We start from the raw sequence: 17,419 nt of genomic DNA, 5'->3' as shown, positions 1-17,419 counted from the left end.
GTAAAATGTATGTTGCTTCAAACAACTGACATTCAACAGAAAAACAGCAGATTTCTGCAGACTAATTATACAAACTAGTTAAATAAAACAAATAGAAAACAGAGCAACTACTACTACAAGAAATCGAATTGCAAGCTATCATATTAGTGCGTTCTAGCAGTTTTGTCTGATTTTCCCTGGATCATCACTTAGTGATGCAAGAACGGGGAAACCCTCATGGGCAGTCATAAAAACCAATAGTGGTAGAAAGCATATGTTGTTTGCCACTATGCTGAAAGACAAAGTATGTTGATTACTTCTCAATGACAACTGATAATGCTATATATAAACAAGTTGGAGGCACTCTTACCATCCATTTTCACAGTTACAAGGATTGGCTTGGATTTGACCTCCATCTCCTGTTGCCAGATCCCTGCAGTTGACCGTACCCAGGGGGTTACTAAGCAGTAGTGGTTGCCAAAGTCCTGGTCTTCACAGCCATGAATCCTAAGACGGAATTCCATGGGGCTGATTCTTTCCAAGCTGACATCACTGCTTCCATTTCTTTTGGCCTGGGTGACTATCCCTTTCCGATCTAATGAAGCGAGGAAAACGGGGTCTCTGTCCATTGCGATCGAGTGCATGGCAAACCAAGAGACATCGAAGGACATGTCATCTGAATTGGGAAACACCAATGTAAAGGGTAGGTATCACGAAACACAACAGTCCCAGGTAGGTACAGAGCTTCCTCTTGCCCTTCCCAGAGTCAAGTTTGCTAAACTGAAAAGCCTTAATTGCATCCAACAATGAATGGTGTCCAATTTGTGGGTCCTTCTGAGCAATAGCCTCAACTCTAAGCTTGTCAGGAGCAGAAGGAAGGGCTAATGCAGGGGTCAGCAACCTTTTCCAGCTGTGGGCAGGTCTACCGCGCCTCAGACCATGGGGGGGGCGGCGGACTATTTGTTTTTTGGGGGGAGAACGAATTCCTATGCCCCCAAATAACCCAGAGATGCATTTTAAATAAAAGCACACATTCTACTCATGTAAAAACACCAGGCAGGCCCCACAAATAACCTAGAGATGCATTTTAAATAAAAGGACACATTCTACTCATGTAAAAACATGCTGATTCCCCGACCGCCCACTTGAGAAGGTGATTGGGCCACATCCAGCCCCCGGACCTTAGGTTGCCTACCCCTGGGCTAATGTGATTATTAGCAAAAGAATCTCCAAAAGAAGCTCCATTTGCAGCAGTACATTTGGGGCAATACTACAGTTATTCTGCTTCAGATTGATATTCTGCTTCAGACTGATGGGGAAGCAAGAACTCACAGGGGCTGCATGAGACAGCCCTTCAACCTTTGTTAATCTCCAGCTACACTGCATTTAACTCCGCTATATTCACTGCAATATCACATAGATATGATCTAAAACTGGTTTTGATGGCATCACCACAGTCCTCTTTTTCCAGTCTCTGTTCTCTAGCTTGAATTACTGCAAAGTTCTTTTGACCCACCATCTGGGTAAACTGCATAGTTCAAAAACTGAACCTGATATTCCTGTTATAAAAGGGCTGTTTTAAAGCATAATCCCCAATTCATATGTGATGACAAGATAGATTGCTGTGTATGCTCCTATCTGAGATTTCTGGTTTTGCTTATTACAGGCCAGTATGTCTTCATTCTTGCATCATTTACCGTAGTTTTAAGGTATGCTAGAACTGTTCTTTATGAGGACTTGGGAAGAGAAGAGGAAAATGTAGCATGGCTTTAGGAAAGTATAGTAATGCTCATAGGAATATCCAACCTATTTAAGGTGGAAGGGCAAGCTATTGCAACCTTCAAAACAAGACATCAAATCATGGGTTATGAAACGATATCAGACAGCAATATTCCCCTAAAACTGAGGTAATGCGAGTATAAGCAGGTTGCCTTACAGACAGTAGAAACAAGTTTCTGTGACACTGCAAGGTTTGTTCCCTGTATGCATTGCCCCAATTCGGATCACCTACCTACCTATCTACTTTGCGTGGTGTGCCATTAGGAACAAAGGCCTCCAATTTCACTAACAGACTAATCTCTCTCAAGTGTCTTTGCACTGACTTCCACCTCTAACACTGGATGACAGGTAGTCAGAGTCCATCAGTATATCCTGCATTCTTCCCTCCAATGTGCAAGATTATACTAAATCCATTAGCAGATCTGCACTTTTAACCTCATTAGACTGGTAGCTGAGGATGCAGTTTAATCGTTGCAACTGTCTTCTAGTCCTAGTCTTCGGAGAGCTGGAAAGCAAGTGTAAGAACCATCACATACTACAAAGAATAGATTTACCGTAACTATGCCTGCTACAATATTGCTTGGGCTGTACCCTCAAAGCCAAAGTTCATTATGACAATCTTTGCATGAAGTGGATGTCAACTGATTACGTTCATGATAACAGAAGGCAGTTGCCTCATCTGAAAAGAAGCATGATGCTTATCCATTTTTACTAGACTTGTGAAAGATGCTTTACACACGAGGCTTAAGTACGTGTACATTTTTATATCTTTGTTAAATTTATATCCCATGTTCCTCTGTGCAATACTCAAGGTGGCTAGCAATAAAATAAATCATCTTAAAATTACACTCACACCACAATCTAAGAAGAGAAGTTGAAAATCGTCTATCAGCATCCAGTTACAATAATATCAACATGGAAGATGTACAAGGCTCTAGAAGAGTGTAATGAAAATGTTCCCAAAATTACAAAACCAAAATCAACAAGGTTTCATTGGAGGAAGGGTGCAATTATGCACATCCTGGGTTTATTTGACTGCAAAACTACGCCTTTGTCTACAGGGAACAGTAGGGAATGCAAATCAAAGCTTCATCAAAAGCATAAAGATTACAGAGGCATTAAGACATAGACTGGGAGCCAGAAGGAGGCTCCCAGTCTATATCTTGTAACTCATGAAAGTTACCCTGCCCATGTGAAATACAAAATGCAGCCTAGAGAACTCTAGAAGTCTCTAGCTTGGTTTTTGCTGCATTAAGATATTTTTTGCTGTTATTAGGTACTGCCATTTGTCATAAGCTGTTTATTGATTGCCCTTGTGGAAATTATGTTATCCTGCCTTCTGTTGCAGATAAAAAGGTACCAGAAACAAGCATTATTCGCAAGCTGTGCACCCTAATAGGATCATTTCTATTGGATAACCTGCATCATCTGTGCAGTCCATTCATCCGCTGTAGCTGAAGGGAAGCCAATTAAAAAAACCTTGCATATTTGTAGTTTGTCATGTGGACAGCCAATCCGAGAAACTGCCCAAGACCCAACATTAAGATGTCCAACAGATGGGAACAATCTATCTTCATCCAGATGGGTTATCAGAATCTCTGACCAGAGGGATGCGAATGTCCCAGATACCTTACTTACAATCCCTAAAGCCATTCATTACCCACATATCTATCCATCTCATTCCTGGACTTCACATTTCTGACTAACTTGATCCAATTACACTAGAACACGCCAAGAGACTTAACTCCTAGGAAGAGGAGCATGTCTTAAGCTACTACCTATCTTTTCCACAATTTCATTTTGCTTTCATCTCTCACGGCCCTGACATTAACCTTTGTAACTTTATAATACATGTGGACAATATTTCAGTAAATCTGGTGAATATTTTGTGAGTTGGGACGATACTGGGGATTGCAGAAGCAGCAATAAAAGCAGAAACAGTGGCAGAAGCAGGAATAAAAATATCAGTCAGAAGCAAGATGCAGTGGAATCTAACAGAAGTCCTGGTCGGATTTAATTTTTATACTAATGGACTTTAACGAGAGATGGCTGTAGGCAGTTACTATTCTAAGATGTGAATAATATTTGTCACACTTTGGAGAAGCTCTTGTGGCATTTTTGGGGATAGAGAAAGATAGCATTTGGAACTGTGACAAATTAAGCCTTAAAACTGTGCACATGGGGCAAATTACAGTGGTAGGACACTTCCTTCCTGGAAGGAACTTTGAAGTGGATCAGCATGTAAAGCACACAGTTATATGCACGTTTTGATTTGGCATGCAAATCTAAACTCTCTGACCTTTAGTCAATTCCCTTGGTCAACCAGCCTTCAAGATTCCGAGTCCCATTCCCAGCCTATCTGCTTGGCACTGTGTACATTGGCTTGACAGAATAGAGCTCCTTAAGCCTTGCCAAATCTCAGTGTTGAGACCATTTGTATTTAACAAAAGAAAGCAAGGACATAGAGACTTTTCCTTGATTTTGTAATTCCCACGGTAGTGCTTACAAGTTGTAGTTGCAGCATATTAAAGTCTTCTATTCAAATGCTTCTCCATAAAATATGAACTCTGCACACGGACCTATGGAAAAGCTAACCTAAAAACCTGTGGCCCTCCAGCTGTTGTTTGACTACAACTTCCATCCCCCCGATCATGGGCTATGCCGGCTGAGGGTGAGGAGAGCTGGAGTCCAACAACATCACAACGGCCACAGGTGACTCATTCTTGCTTTCAGGGTGTATCTTCTCTACCAAGGACTTTAAGTCTACTACTGCAAAAATGAAAATAGGAATGATTCTGTTTATCAGAAACCAAGTGCTAATGAAATATCTGTAGAGTTATGGCTCTAGTAATCCAACTTTTGTTGTGAAGTAACAGCAGGAAGTATATACTGCTGAATGGTGGAAAATACAGGTGAGACTCCATGCAGCACAGCCAAACTATCCATACCTGTTAACTCTCTATACTCCGATGTAACTGAATGGGGTTGGTGATCACACAGACTAGTGACAGAACCAATCCCGAGGGAGTGTGGGGATGGGACATGAGAGACACAAGGACAAGGAAAGGAACCACTTTCCTCTGGCCTGGATAGAAACAGCTGCAAACATGGCAGCTGTACTCCTGGTTCCTTCCGGGAACCTTAAACCAGAAGGCTGAAGAAGACTTATAACAGTAGACACGTTTGGTAGGAATACTTGAAGAATTTGACGTTTGTGAATTCTGATACAAACTGACTGGATCTGTAGTTCTCAGGTCATAAAAATTTCAAAGTATGTTTTGAGAGAAGGCATTTAGAAATATGTATACAAACACAATTCTTCATTATTAACGAGGAAGAAGGATGTGCTGGGCTTATGGGTGAACACATGCAAAAGTGATATGGACCAGAAATAGTCCAATTCACCCTTCCTTATTGTGAGAGTGATTAGCAATAAGGGTATAAAGTTGCCTATCAGATTGTAGGTTTTTGCCTTTTATTGTCTGGACCAGTAGTTAAATGGAGTATTTTTGGCAGTACCATTCACTGGACATTAAGTAACTTATGATATTGTGTTAACAAATTAAAGGTCCAATTTGTTACGGAACAAATTGATTTAAAAAAAAAGTTTTAAGGAAAGGAGCAGGCTGACAGACAAAAGGGCATTTGGCTTCTCAGCTCAGCAAGGTTTTTGAAATACTTCCTGTAAGCACTTTGAACACATCAACACAAATACTAAGGATTAAGGAAAAATGAATTGTTTGCCCTAGATGTGTCCTCAACATACTGCATAAAAAGTATAAACACCCATCAGAATTACATTTGTATAGGTGAGCTGCAAAGCTTAACTGAAAATAGCTAAGCCCAGATTTGTGTGCCGAACACCCACAACGACCAGGCTGCTCAGTCAAATAAGCATATTCTGAAATGTGCTGGATGTAGTGTGCTTTCAAGAGGTATACAGTGATGGTTAAACATGCAACTCTTCCACAGGAGAAAAAAACAAATAACACCACAGCAGGATTTTGAGTACAAAAGTAAAATTTTATATTATCTCACGAAGGACTAGGATTCCTTACTATGTGGACACTTTCAGGTGCACGGTTTTGCTGAGATTAGTTATTGAAGACCTGCAATTCATCACAGGGTTCCATTCTCAACTGAGACACAGTACTCAGGTAATGAAAGAAAGTCTTAGTTCATTGCTAAACTATTAATTAATAAGCAACCATGTTCAAAATTAGATGGGCAGGCACTACAAATTGGCCTGAAAGATAGCTCCAAAAATCATCTGTCCTCTGGGAACCATCTCCAGTTGTGCACGATAAAACTTCTGCCCACAGTTTTTATTCTGTCTTGACAGCTGGGCAAACAGCTGGCATCTCATAGCATACAGAAAGGGTTTGAGTTAACAGTGGATAATGAAGTGTAGGATTGTGGCAGGTGTGGATCTCTTTCCTCACTTCCACGAGGTCTAGGGCTGCATCAACTCCATCTATGCTTTCATGGAAAATTCAGACCCAGAACTCCCTGGTATGACTAAGGTAGTGGGACTCACCCAAGCACAGCTGCAGCTTACAGAAGCACCTGATAATTAGAATCCAACTCAGATTATAAGAAGTTTGATAAAGGGTGAAGCTAGCAAGTTATGTAAGTTAAAAGAGTTTTCAAGATTTTCCATGGTATTGTGGAAATGGATCATTTAATTCCAACTTCTACTTGCAAGCATAACACATCCTAAATTGTGAGCATGTTCAAAAATAAACAGGGGAAAAGGAAAAGCCATTATCATTCAAGAGGTTCAAATCATACCTGGACTGATTACTGTCCCTGCAATGGAGATGATGCAATCTAATTTCACCAGCTCTCCTCGATAAACTGTTGTTTTATGCGATTCCACAGAGACATTGAAAACAGGACCTATGAAGAAAAACACATATTTCTCATGTGTGACCTCATATATTACACACAAACAGAAAACCTTACCTAGTATAAACACATATTCATAAGCTGCATCTGGCCAAAGGTTCATGCCTCTAAAATGTACTTAGGAAAACGGAAGCAAAACAAGAAGTGTTCAGGCCCTGAGAACATTTTATGTGCTCAACACCATCAGAATTAGCTTTTGTACCAGTCGGTAGAGTATCAGACTTAATCTCAGGGTAGTGGGTTTGAGCCCCACGTTGGGTGAAAGATCCCTGCATTGCAGAGGGTTGGACTAGATGATCCTCATGTTCCCTTCCAATTCTATGATTCTATGAAAATTCAACAGTACTTCACACATTCTGTTGTCAGTGCTGACATTTATGAGAGCACAAGGAGAGCTCTTAAGGCTACCTGTTAGCTGTACAGTGGTACCTCAGGCTACATACGCTTCAGGTTACATACGCTTCAGGTTACAGACTCTGCTAACCCATAAATAGTACCTCGGGTTAAAAACTTTGCTTCAGGATGAGAACAGAAATCGTGCGGCGGAGGCGCAGCAGCAGCAGGAGGCCTCATTAGCTAAAGTGGTGCTTCAGGTTAAGAACAGTTTCAGGTTAAGAACAGACCTCCAGAACGAATTAAGTTCTTAACCCGAATTAAGTTCTTAACCCGAGGTACCACTATACTTGCTTTCGAGCTTGGCACCACTAAAACTAGGATTTCAAAAAGCACTATAAATCCAATGATATTCCGTGCATATTTTGATGGTACCAGGGACATAATTTTTGCTACATTACTATGATTATTTGATGTATTTATATTCTGCCTTTCTCCCAAATTGGGATTAACATTATAAAATACAAAGTAACAAAAGCAAACTAGTTAATAACAGTAATTAAAATGCAGCGGAACATATTTTAAACCAGCCATTAAAATACAGTTCTTCCTGACAGCATTCCAGTGCAGCATCGCCTGCACTTTAATCTTCAAAGGCCTGTCTGAATATGAAGCTCTTAGCCTGCCGGTGGAAGGTTAACAAAGAGGAAGCCAATCTAACCTCTCTTCAGAGGGAATGCCAGAATATGGGAGCAGTCAAAGAACAGGCTCTCTCTCTCGTGTTACCACCAACTATGCTTCGGGTGTTGATGGGACCAAGCGAATGTGCTCACGCTCATCCGAAGACCTTAGTACCCAGGCAGATTCATTATCTTTCAGGTTGCCTGTACTCAAGCCACAGAAAGTTTTACACGTGTTAAGTCCACCCCAATTTTGCTGCCTAAAACAAAGGGCAAGAACACCCTTCCTCTTTATACATACAGGACTGGCAATAGGACGGCATACTCCACTGCAGGGGCCAGGCTGTGAAAGACACACACACAGTTCTGCGCTCAAAATACCTTGCTGCAGCTCACTCCCTGCTCTGCAGCACTTGCTCTCTCCCCACTGAAACTGGTGGTGCCAGTGTGCATCATGTGGGTAGAACGATGCACATGTTGGGAATTCCATTCCACTCTTGCTGCAGATATGAGGGATTGTTACATGTCACATGTCTGTTTACATTCTGGCACAGATTGCTGGAGTCCTGTGAGCGGAACATCCGTTCTGTATTGCTTTTGTTTTCTCTCTCTCCGAAAAGAACGTCAAGGAGAGAGGCCATGTTCTTCTTTGTCCTGATTTATGTGTAATAAATGCGTAGTTTAGTATAGTACCCACGCCTCGAGCCTGATCTGTTGTGTGTTTACTCTGCTGAGTAATGTGTGCTCTTGAATGCACAGCAGCTTGAGTCGCAGACGCACGTTGGAGGATGACAACTGATGGATCTCCGCAGCAGCAAGGCTGAGAAGGGAGATGCTCCGGCTGGGGCCAGGCCAGCTGGCTTTCCATCCCACGGTTCCGACAGCACATACAAGTCTGATGCTTACTAAAATGCGTGGCCTCGTCTGCCGGCCACTCTGCTTACTTGCCCAATGGCACTGTTTGTAATGTGCCGCGGGAAGCTGACCTGATGAAACAGCATGCCAGCCCAGGCAGCTACAACCAAAGACTATTGCCCAGAATATGGGACTTACTAGGGGAGCTCAAGAGGAATGTCCATGGAGGGATGCCACCCAGCATCCACACCTAAGCTGCCTTCTTATTCTCCATCTTGGACCTTATACCTATTAAAGCCTACCCTTAACTTCCACGAGCAGAAAGCAGTTATGAGAGAGGGAGAAGAGAGATGCTGAGCAAAAAAAAAAAGTTAACATCTCTGTTTATTTAAAGCATTTTTACTCCAATCTTTGGCCAAAAAGGCTCCAACAGAATCTTATGAAGATCAACAAAAAGATTAAGAAATATCCCGCTCCCATGGTGTTGAAGATCACAGCCTCCAGGGTTGCTCCTGGCTGGCTAAAAAAGAAAGATGGAGAAAAGATATATGTTCCTGCAACATGGCCTTAGTCTTTGTCGAGATTTCTGCTCTTTCAAAGTGAACCAGTACTCCAATATTTGCTGTTTCTCTTACAGTCAGGCTAGGCCAGTATTCTCAAGGGACACATTCAACAGCAAAGCAAGTTTCTGTTAAGGATGTTAGCAGCTTGCAAACCATGTTATTTTTTTCTTGGTCTATGCTGAATCAGCCATAGAAGTCAAACCTCTGTATTGCAAAGAGAATTTATTTCTATTAAGATAACTTTTTTTAAAAGGAAAACCTGATATATAACCACTCTCACAGACACATTTTACTGTGACCAAATTCAACTGTTAGAAGCAGTTCAGTGATTACTTCAAAATTAACATGGTACCAAATTTCTCTTCTAAATTACATTTTTGTATCGTACAGCATGAGACTGAATTTATCTCTTGCCCTAATTACTTAGATAAGAAGGATGCCCAACAATAGCAAAAATATTTTTAAAATAAATAAATATTTACATACGAATACTACAATAACACAGAGGATGTAGTGAACCCACATAATCAAGACCATTCCAATGATTCACAAATATAAATATAAGATGGGCACATTTTCTTCCTTGCTGCTGAATTTTTGTACCGATAAAGCAATTCCTACATAAGAAGAGTGCCATAAAAAAAAATCTGTTCTACATGCTTTCCACTTCAGACAAAAATAGTTGCATTAAATTAATCCTGTATCAAGTTAAGAGGGAATTACTGCATTTTCTAGTGCCTTATCAGCCTATAAGAGGAAAACCAAATTTATGTCCCTGATGACAGCTCTTCCCTAGAAATTACTGCCAATCGTTAAAAAATGATGGAAGGCATTCCATATATTCAGTGTCACTTAGAATGGTCTATGCATAAGCAGGCACAATTTTGTGAAGACTGCAGAAAGCAGAAGGAACATGGCTAGAGCAATCCCACCTCACTCAGTAGGGGAAATTCGTAGGAGAGCCACTGCCATATCCAGAACCCTGCTGGCTTGCTACAGAAAGGACAGAGTTGCCATTTTCAGAGGTGGCATATTTCTGTCTGGCAACCCTGGAATGCCAGTTCCTGGTCTCAGGTTGTTCCCAGTACCAGCAGCACATTAGTGATAGCAGCAGAGCTTGCCATGATCACACTGGCAACCATAACCTAAGAACTACCATACAACCCAATTGGTTTAACAGGCGTTAGTTGCTGACCTCTGCTCCTCATCCAAGTTCCCAAAAGAGAACCCTAACAATTGGGTATCATACAAATCAACAGGGCCATGAGCCACAATCCCTATGCAAGACTTAAGATATTGTGCAGATTCTACCTTAAGGAATACACCATCATGTAAAACAGGAGATAATATTGATAATTAGTAACCTCCAAAGAAGATCTTTTAGTTTTCACTCATGTTATCATCACTGGGGAAGCTGCATTATTTTATTAGGATGAAAACAAACTGCTGTGATGAAGTATTCTAGAGAACTATATTCTTATTAGAACTGTGTGTGTGTGTGTGTGTGTGTGTGTGTGTGTGTGTGTGTTCTGTTGTGAACCACTTTGGGATCTTCAGATGAAGGATGGTATGCAAATTCAATAAATACTAATAAAAATATTTTGTGACATTTTAACTTGTTGTAGTGTAGGTATTACCCAGGTGTAGCATTAAAAGGCTTCTCTGTGCTACTTATTATCAAAAAGTGCTCATAATCAGGATGTATGTATGTTTGCAGACACACATTTGATAAATGCACTTTAATTCTCTGTTGCTTGTCATTTTATTAAGTATTATGATTCAATGATAAGTGTGTTTTACTTTTAAATGGCACTGAATTTACAAAGGAGGGTTTTTTTAAAAAAAAAATGAACAGTGTAGTAATATGAAAATGGGAACAATTTTTCAATCAGAACTGTTGACAACTCTAAAAAGATTCCTATGGAGACGTTCTCAGCTCTTGCACTGGGTTTAGGAAATATGATTTGTCCCAAAGGTGAGGGGCAGAGTTCTGCTGAAACAATTGTTAGACTATCTAGTCTGTCATGCACCATTATTTGAGGTAGGATATGTCATGCACCATTATTTGAGGTAGGATAAAAAGGTAAGAAAAGGTAAAGGACCCTTGGACGGTTAAAAGATGACTATGGGGTTACGGCGCTCATCTCGCTTTTCAGGCCAAGGGAGCCAGCGTTTGTCCACAGACAGTTTTCCAGGTCATGTGGCCAGCATGACTAAACTGCTTCTGGCACAACAGAACACTGTGACGAGTGCCAGAAACGCCGTTTACCTTCCTGCCACAGTGGTACCTATTTATCTACTTGCACTGATATGCTTTCAAACTGCTAGGTTGGCAGAAGCTGGGATGAGCATCAGGAGCTCACCACATCGCATGGATTCGAACTGCCGACCTTCCAATCAGCAAGCCCATGAGGCTCAGTGGTTTAGACCACAGCACCACCCACACCCCTACTGAGGTGAAGTATGACGTATCAGTGAGAAACCTGATTTAAATCGGATACCCCCTCCCTTTTAAAATTGCCTAGATTCACATCAATCCACCCTGAAAAAGGGGGTGGGGTGGGGAGAAGAAGGCAGGAATATACACATAATTGCTGCATTGATCACATCCTAACACAACTAAATATGCATTAAGCATCCCAGTGAAACAACTGTGACCTTCACAGAAATACAGTGCCAAAGAAGCAAATTATATTAAAATATATCCTCCACTGGGACAGAAAGAGACACAGAAAACTCGATCCAACAGACAGTAGCAGCAAGCAGTTGCTGTCTGGCCATCCTAGGTTCATAAGAATGTGACTTTCAATGCTACATTGAACGCAGAGCATATAACAGCATGCCCATAGTATGAGATATAGGAAAAACTGATGTCATCCACAAGCCCTTCCTATTCCAAAATATTACTCACATCTACCCTGGCCTCAGACCTTGCAATATTATTGTGAAGCTGCTATCAACTTGTCATTTAATAGGCCCTTCTCTCACATAATTCTAGTCATAACTGTTTTTTCTGTGTACATTCTTCGACTAGCACTAACCACACAGCAGAAGATATTACAAAAACAAAACGTTGTGTGTTTTAGCTGCGGCTTGTATTTCCAGCCACCAATTGACAAGAAGCCGTACCAGAATTATTAAAGCACTATCCTGGGCCTGTGCGGGGGGGGGGGGGGGAGCCGACAGTGTCTCCTTTTGCTTTGCCTCAAAAAGAAGGAAAAGGCTAAGTAGGATTGTGTTGTGTGAACATAAAAATAGCCCTGCTGGATCAGACCAAAAAGTTCCATTAATCCAAAGTCCTGCCAGTGGTCAACCAGATGCCAGTGCAAAGTCAGCTAGCAGGAGATGAAGGCAAGAGCCCCTCCTTCTTCACAGGAACTGGGACTCAAGAAGTCCACTGCTTTGAGCACAGAGTTACATAGCAGCCACTCGCAGCATTCTCCTTCATGAGATTATCCAGTTCCCTTCTAAAGCCATATAAGCCAGCGGCCATCACAACTTACAGCAGCAAACTCCTTGAGTTCACTAAGCACTTTGTGAAGTTGTCCTTAATTTTAGCTGCCTTCAAGCCAGTCAGCTTCTTTGGATGAACCCAAGTTCTAGGGAGTAGGAGAAGAATAACAATACTTCTCTCTAACTACTTTCCCCGTGCCATTCATAATTTTGCAAACCTCCACCCCCTTTCTCCACAAACTTTTCTAAATCTACATCAAGTTTCCCCTTAGCTGCCTTACTATGATTATTTAAGTGAAAAGTGCCGATTATTATAGTCTTCTCTCACAGAAAAGGTGAAAGAGGGGAGGGCGCTTTAACAAACACAGTTCCAAAAGGAATTGTTGTGAAAATAAGAATTAATAAATGGGATGGGGTTTATTTGGTGTTTTGGGTGTGTGTGTTTTTTGGGGTGTGCCAGCCTTCTTGTTCCTGATAAATTGAGAGGGATTTGGCTGAGAAGTACAGTATACTGTCTCTCTGGAAGAAACTGCATTACTGAACAGTGAGGGACGCAGCTGCCCTTTCTTACAATACAGTGGGCGCAAGGAAGGCCATAAACAGGCTCTCCCCTTCCACTGCAAGCCCCACAGACTGCAGTGACTCGTACCGACTATAAGGGAAAAGGCGGCCTCAAATTCATGACTGGCTCATGGTGGCTTCATTTAGCCAGAGCTGCCTCGAGAATTCTGTAGTGGAACTGGAAGGTGGGATATACATGTTTAAATAAATATTTTGATGGTCTCTTTTTGCATGCTGTACAAGCAAGTCCCAGGTACATGCCCCAGAGAGTAAACACCGACAGTGCAATCACACACAGTTCTAATTGGCCACATGCTGAATATTAGTGCTGGGCTGTAGGCAGGCAAGTATAGAGACTGCTGAACACACGGGTCCTGGTTGGGATGAAGCACAAATTTGCAGAAGGGTCTAGGCACAATTTAGGAAGCTGTGCAGGGCTCCATAAGCAAAGCACAAGGAAGCTGGATTGCTCACTGCCCAGGATGATATTAAGCAGGAGTAAGCTAAAAATAGTTAACAGCTAGCGTATGGAATAGCACCACCAAGCACGGAAACTGGGCATCCAGGTCCCGTACAACATTTCAGGATAGGACCCTAGCAACCCTAGTATTGAACAGGTTGTTCTTCTCTTGCTAGGGGACATAATAAATGTGATATCACACTACCTAGAGCCCTGAAAGAGCACATACTACTTTGTTACTGAAAAGCCAACCTCTTTTATTAAAAGATATAAAGCAAGTTAGACATGATGCGTCTGAGGTTTTGCCCTCACGTATTTTCGTTATGCCTCTGGTGCTGAAGTGTTGCCTTGTGCTATCTCTTGCCGTCAGGGAACTCAAGAGTTCACTGGCCAGGTTATGCAGCCATGCCTGCAAAAGGTTTCCTTTCGCAGTTTGCAACCATACAGCTCTCATACATCTAAAGCCCAGAAAAGTAGTGCTGAGCAGCTGAACGGCTTAGGACATGTGCTTCAGGAGATGGGAGCCTCTCAAAAGCAAAAAAACCCCAAACCAACCCTACCTCTTAGATAATTGGCAGCCTTGTTGACAAGAGCCCAAGAATGCCCTGGAATGTCCTAAGACCAACATGATGTTCCAGAAACAACAATGGATCCATTATAATAAATGAGAGATCTTGCTACCAACCTGAAAGTAATTCCTCGTTCTGCTTAGCAGAAGGATATGCTGAAAGGGAAAAGAAAAGTACAAATGTGCCCAAAACCACCACACTGGCTCACATCATTACGAGCTCCAGGAATTGCAGCACCAAATGTTAAAGAAGGATCAGATATACTATTAACAGTTAAATTTGTATTCTGACCTTCCTCCAAGCTCAGACCTGCTTACCTGTGGTTTCCAAGATCTTGCAGACAAATTGGGGTGTCTGCATCATGCCAAGCCTTGAACAGATTTTGGTGCCTCTTGCCTTTAACACAATTTGAGGTGGGGTGTATATATAATTAGCTGAATGGGAAGCAGAATAGGGTTATGACTACAGCTCATGATTAGCGAGGAAAGAGCTGAACCATGAGCCCATGTGTTTGGAGAACACACTAATCCAAACCTTGGTTTAGAGTGGTGAGAGAATAAAAACGACTAGGGAAGAACAAAGCAGCCGCAACGCCACACAGTCCCGTTAAGGTACTGTTTGACTTACCAAGTTGCGTGAGTCACGATTGTAAGTATGAGGTAGAAAAGGAAACTCAAGAGTACCTAAAAGACTACGTCAATTGGGTGAATAGAAAATGGAAAATTTTCGGCTGGTGAAAATAAAGGATCATTTGCTAGCAATGAGAACTCTTAGACTGTGAAATAGCTTTGAGCAAATTAGTGATAGTTCCTGTTTTAAGAGTCTTAATACAGTAAATTGAACAGAGGTTTTTGTTGCACAGTTGGGAACAACCTTCTATTGATACCGAATGAACGAGAATATAGATTAGAGCTCTTGTGTGTCCTGATTTATGAGCTCCAGGTTAGAAGATGTCCTTGCTTCAGACAAGTGTTTTAAAAAGATGTGCATTCATTGCACCACAGCAAAACAATGATCAGTGAGTGAGAGTCGTAGGGAAACTTTCCGTCTCAAGCTGGCAATTCTACTACCCCCAGGATAAACAAGGAAGCTTTCTGGCAACTAGAAGTCTAACAAATGGACTAGGGCATAACCTTTCAGGGACTAAAATCCACTTCATCAGATCCAACCAATATCAATCTGTTTGGCTTTTAAGATCCTCAAGACTCCCTTGGTTTTTCTGCAACTAACATTGCTTCTCCACTGGAAAGAATCTGATACACATTCTTCTATGAGAGTTCATGGAAACCTTTCTAAAGCACATCTGCGTGTCAGGGCTCCTAGGGTAAAAATAAATAAATAACTTGGGTTGGAGTGCAGACACCAATTTACACAGGGGAAAAGAGACAGAGAGACCTCCTACAGTTCAGCTAAATTGCACATTCACATCCTGAAGAGCTTTTCTTGAAACATGAAACCATTCAGACAAAAGTGATGCTCCAAACAGCTCTGGCAGTAAGCCAAACCAGTGGTTGAAAAGTCTTTCGATCCAAATAAGTCCTCCCAGCTTCACGCAAAAAATCAATAAGAACACAGACATCTATTGCAACAACCACTAAAAGCTTTTATGTGGAAATCTTTGAGATTTCCTTTAACCGTAGTCCCTATACCCTTTATTAGCTTCTAAGGTTACACAGGGTATTGCCTGAGTTGGGCATGGTTCAGATTGAAGGTCTTGTTTTAAAATAAAACAAGGGCAACATATTAGAGCCACTTCACACGTTTTGTTTTCACCAAACACTGTCATACTATTGAAGCTGTGTGTCGCGTGAAGGGAAATGACTGAGCATCTTCAAACACTGAAGAGCTACCGTTGGGTATGGCTCCTTTGGCTCATACTTCTTGCTCACACTTTTGGTGTCTACTGCAGCAAACTCTGGTGCACTGTTGAGTGCCACCCCACCGTGTGGCCACCCATGTGCTTTCACGCTTCGGAAAGGAGCTAGCACACCAGCCACAGTAGCAAAGGAAGGAATAAGCTGTAACACAACATTCATTTCTGCAATTCTGATTTAAGCCACAGCTACCGACAATTGTTGGTGGTTCTTGGGGTGGTGGCAGCAGTATCACCTTTCCACTGGTGCTGGGCGGATGCACCACTACTGGTACCTAACAGTTCCAGATCCGCAGGCTGCTTTCTAGAAGTCTGCTGCAAGGAAGTTATAGGTATGTTTGACATTTTGCTATTGCTTGGGAAGCTGTAGCCTTTTCTCCTTTCCCAGTACCTTATGAAACATAACCCTCCCAGCAGAAACAGTTCATTGAAGGTATGATGAACAAATCTCTTCACACACACAGCTTGATCTCAACGCTGCATAATGGTTGTTTTCCTCCCCAGAAAAAATTGTCAATATTATCCCCTTTTCACACAACACTGACACTCTAGCTGGCAAGTGAGGCACTACAAAGAAAAGGCATGTGTCCTGACTAGCAATGCTCTGACTCTCTCAGCTGGACAGAGGGCACTATGTAGGTGTACATGTGCCAACCAGTAGGCAATGGGCCCCAAAGCAGATTTATTTTCTTCCCGTTTTTGTTATTTATTTAATCATTTGACAATTATTCAGTAATCAACAGAACTCTGCTCCAAAAATATTACTTAATATCACAATACTCTGCAAGTAAACACAAATTAACGCAAAATTACAAGATTTATTCTATAAAAAATTCAAACCTGCTTGAATTTGCATTTGTGGGAGGTAATTATTTCCTTGTCAATACTGTACTGGGCAATCAGTTTTCCCCAAATTTATTTCTATATTCACCTACAATTCTCGCTCTTAGGTGTTATTTTTTCTGTTACAGCCAAACTTTGTTAAGCCTTTCTTTGCAGGTAGGGAATACTGTAACTTTATGATTTGTTTATTGCTCCAGTAGTTATGGAAGCAGTCAGATGCCATAACTTTAGAACAATTTCCACTTACATTGGTGTTCAAAGGTGTTAAATGAATGATCAATTCCAGAGTTTGGGACAAACCAAGTTAAGAAGCAGGGGTGCCAGAAGAAGTATAATGGCAAGTACTGGAAGTCCATAGCTACTTGCTTCTGAATGACCTTATAAAATAGTTGAATGCGCAGCTACTTATGTTCCCTCCTGAAGGGTACCAAGCTAGAGAAGGCTGTCTGATATCTACTATGACTACCCCAAAGAGGATTCTCCATTCAAGCACATCTGACTTCAGAGAAATTTAAGACTTCAAGTGACCATCTTTAAAGGCTCAATGGGCAACTGGCAGACAT

The 17,419-nt window shown here is 41.6% G+C and overlaps 1 protein-coding gene across 2 annotated transcripts in view; it reads right to left on the bottom strand.

The window, feature by feature from the left end:
- Nucleotides 1-17,419, bottom strand: part of PTGFRN (prostaglandin F2 receptor inhibitor) — a 77,735-nt gene that overhangs the window by 3,465 nt on the left and 56,851 nt on the right. For both annotated transcript variants that reach the window (XM_028726869.2, XM_028726868.2), the window contains 2 exons: nucleotides 6,550-6,657; nucleotides 350-655 (listed from right to left, as the gene is read on the bottom strand). In XM_028726869.2, the coding sequence (XP_028582702.2) occupies nucleotides 350-655; nucleotides 6,550-6,657 (414 nt within the window). The remainder of the gene's footprint in view (nucleotides 1-349; nucleotides 656-6,549; nucleotides 6,658-17,419) is intronic.

This window comes from Podarcis muralis, chromosome 4 (genome assembly GCF_964188315.1).
Source record: "Podarcis muralis chromosome 4, rPodMur119.hap1.1, whole genome shotgun sequence".
Classification (NCBI taxonomy): Eukaryota; Metazoa; Chordata; class Lepidosauria; order Squamata; family Lacertidae; genus Podarcis; species Podarcis muralis.
Note: the sequence above shows the minus strand (reverse complement) of the source record. Positions and strands in the feature narration are given on the sequence as shown.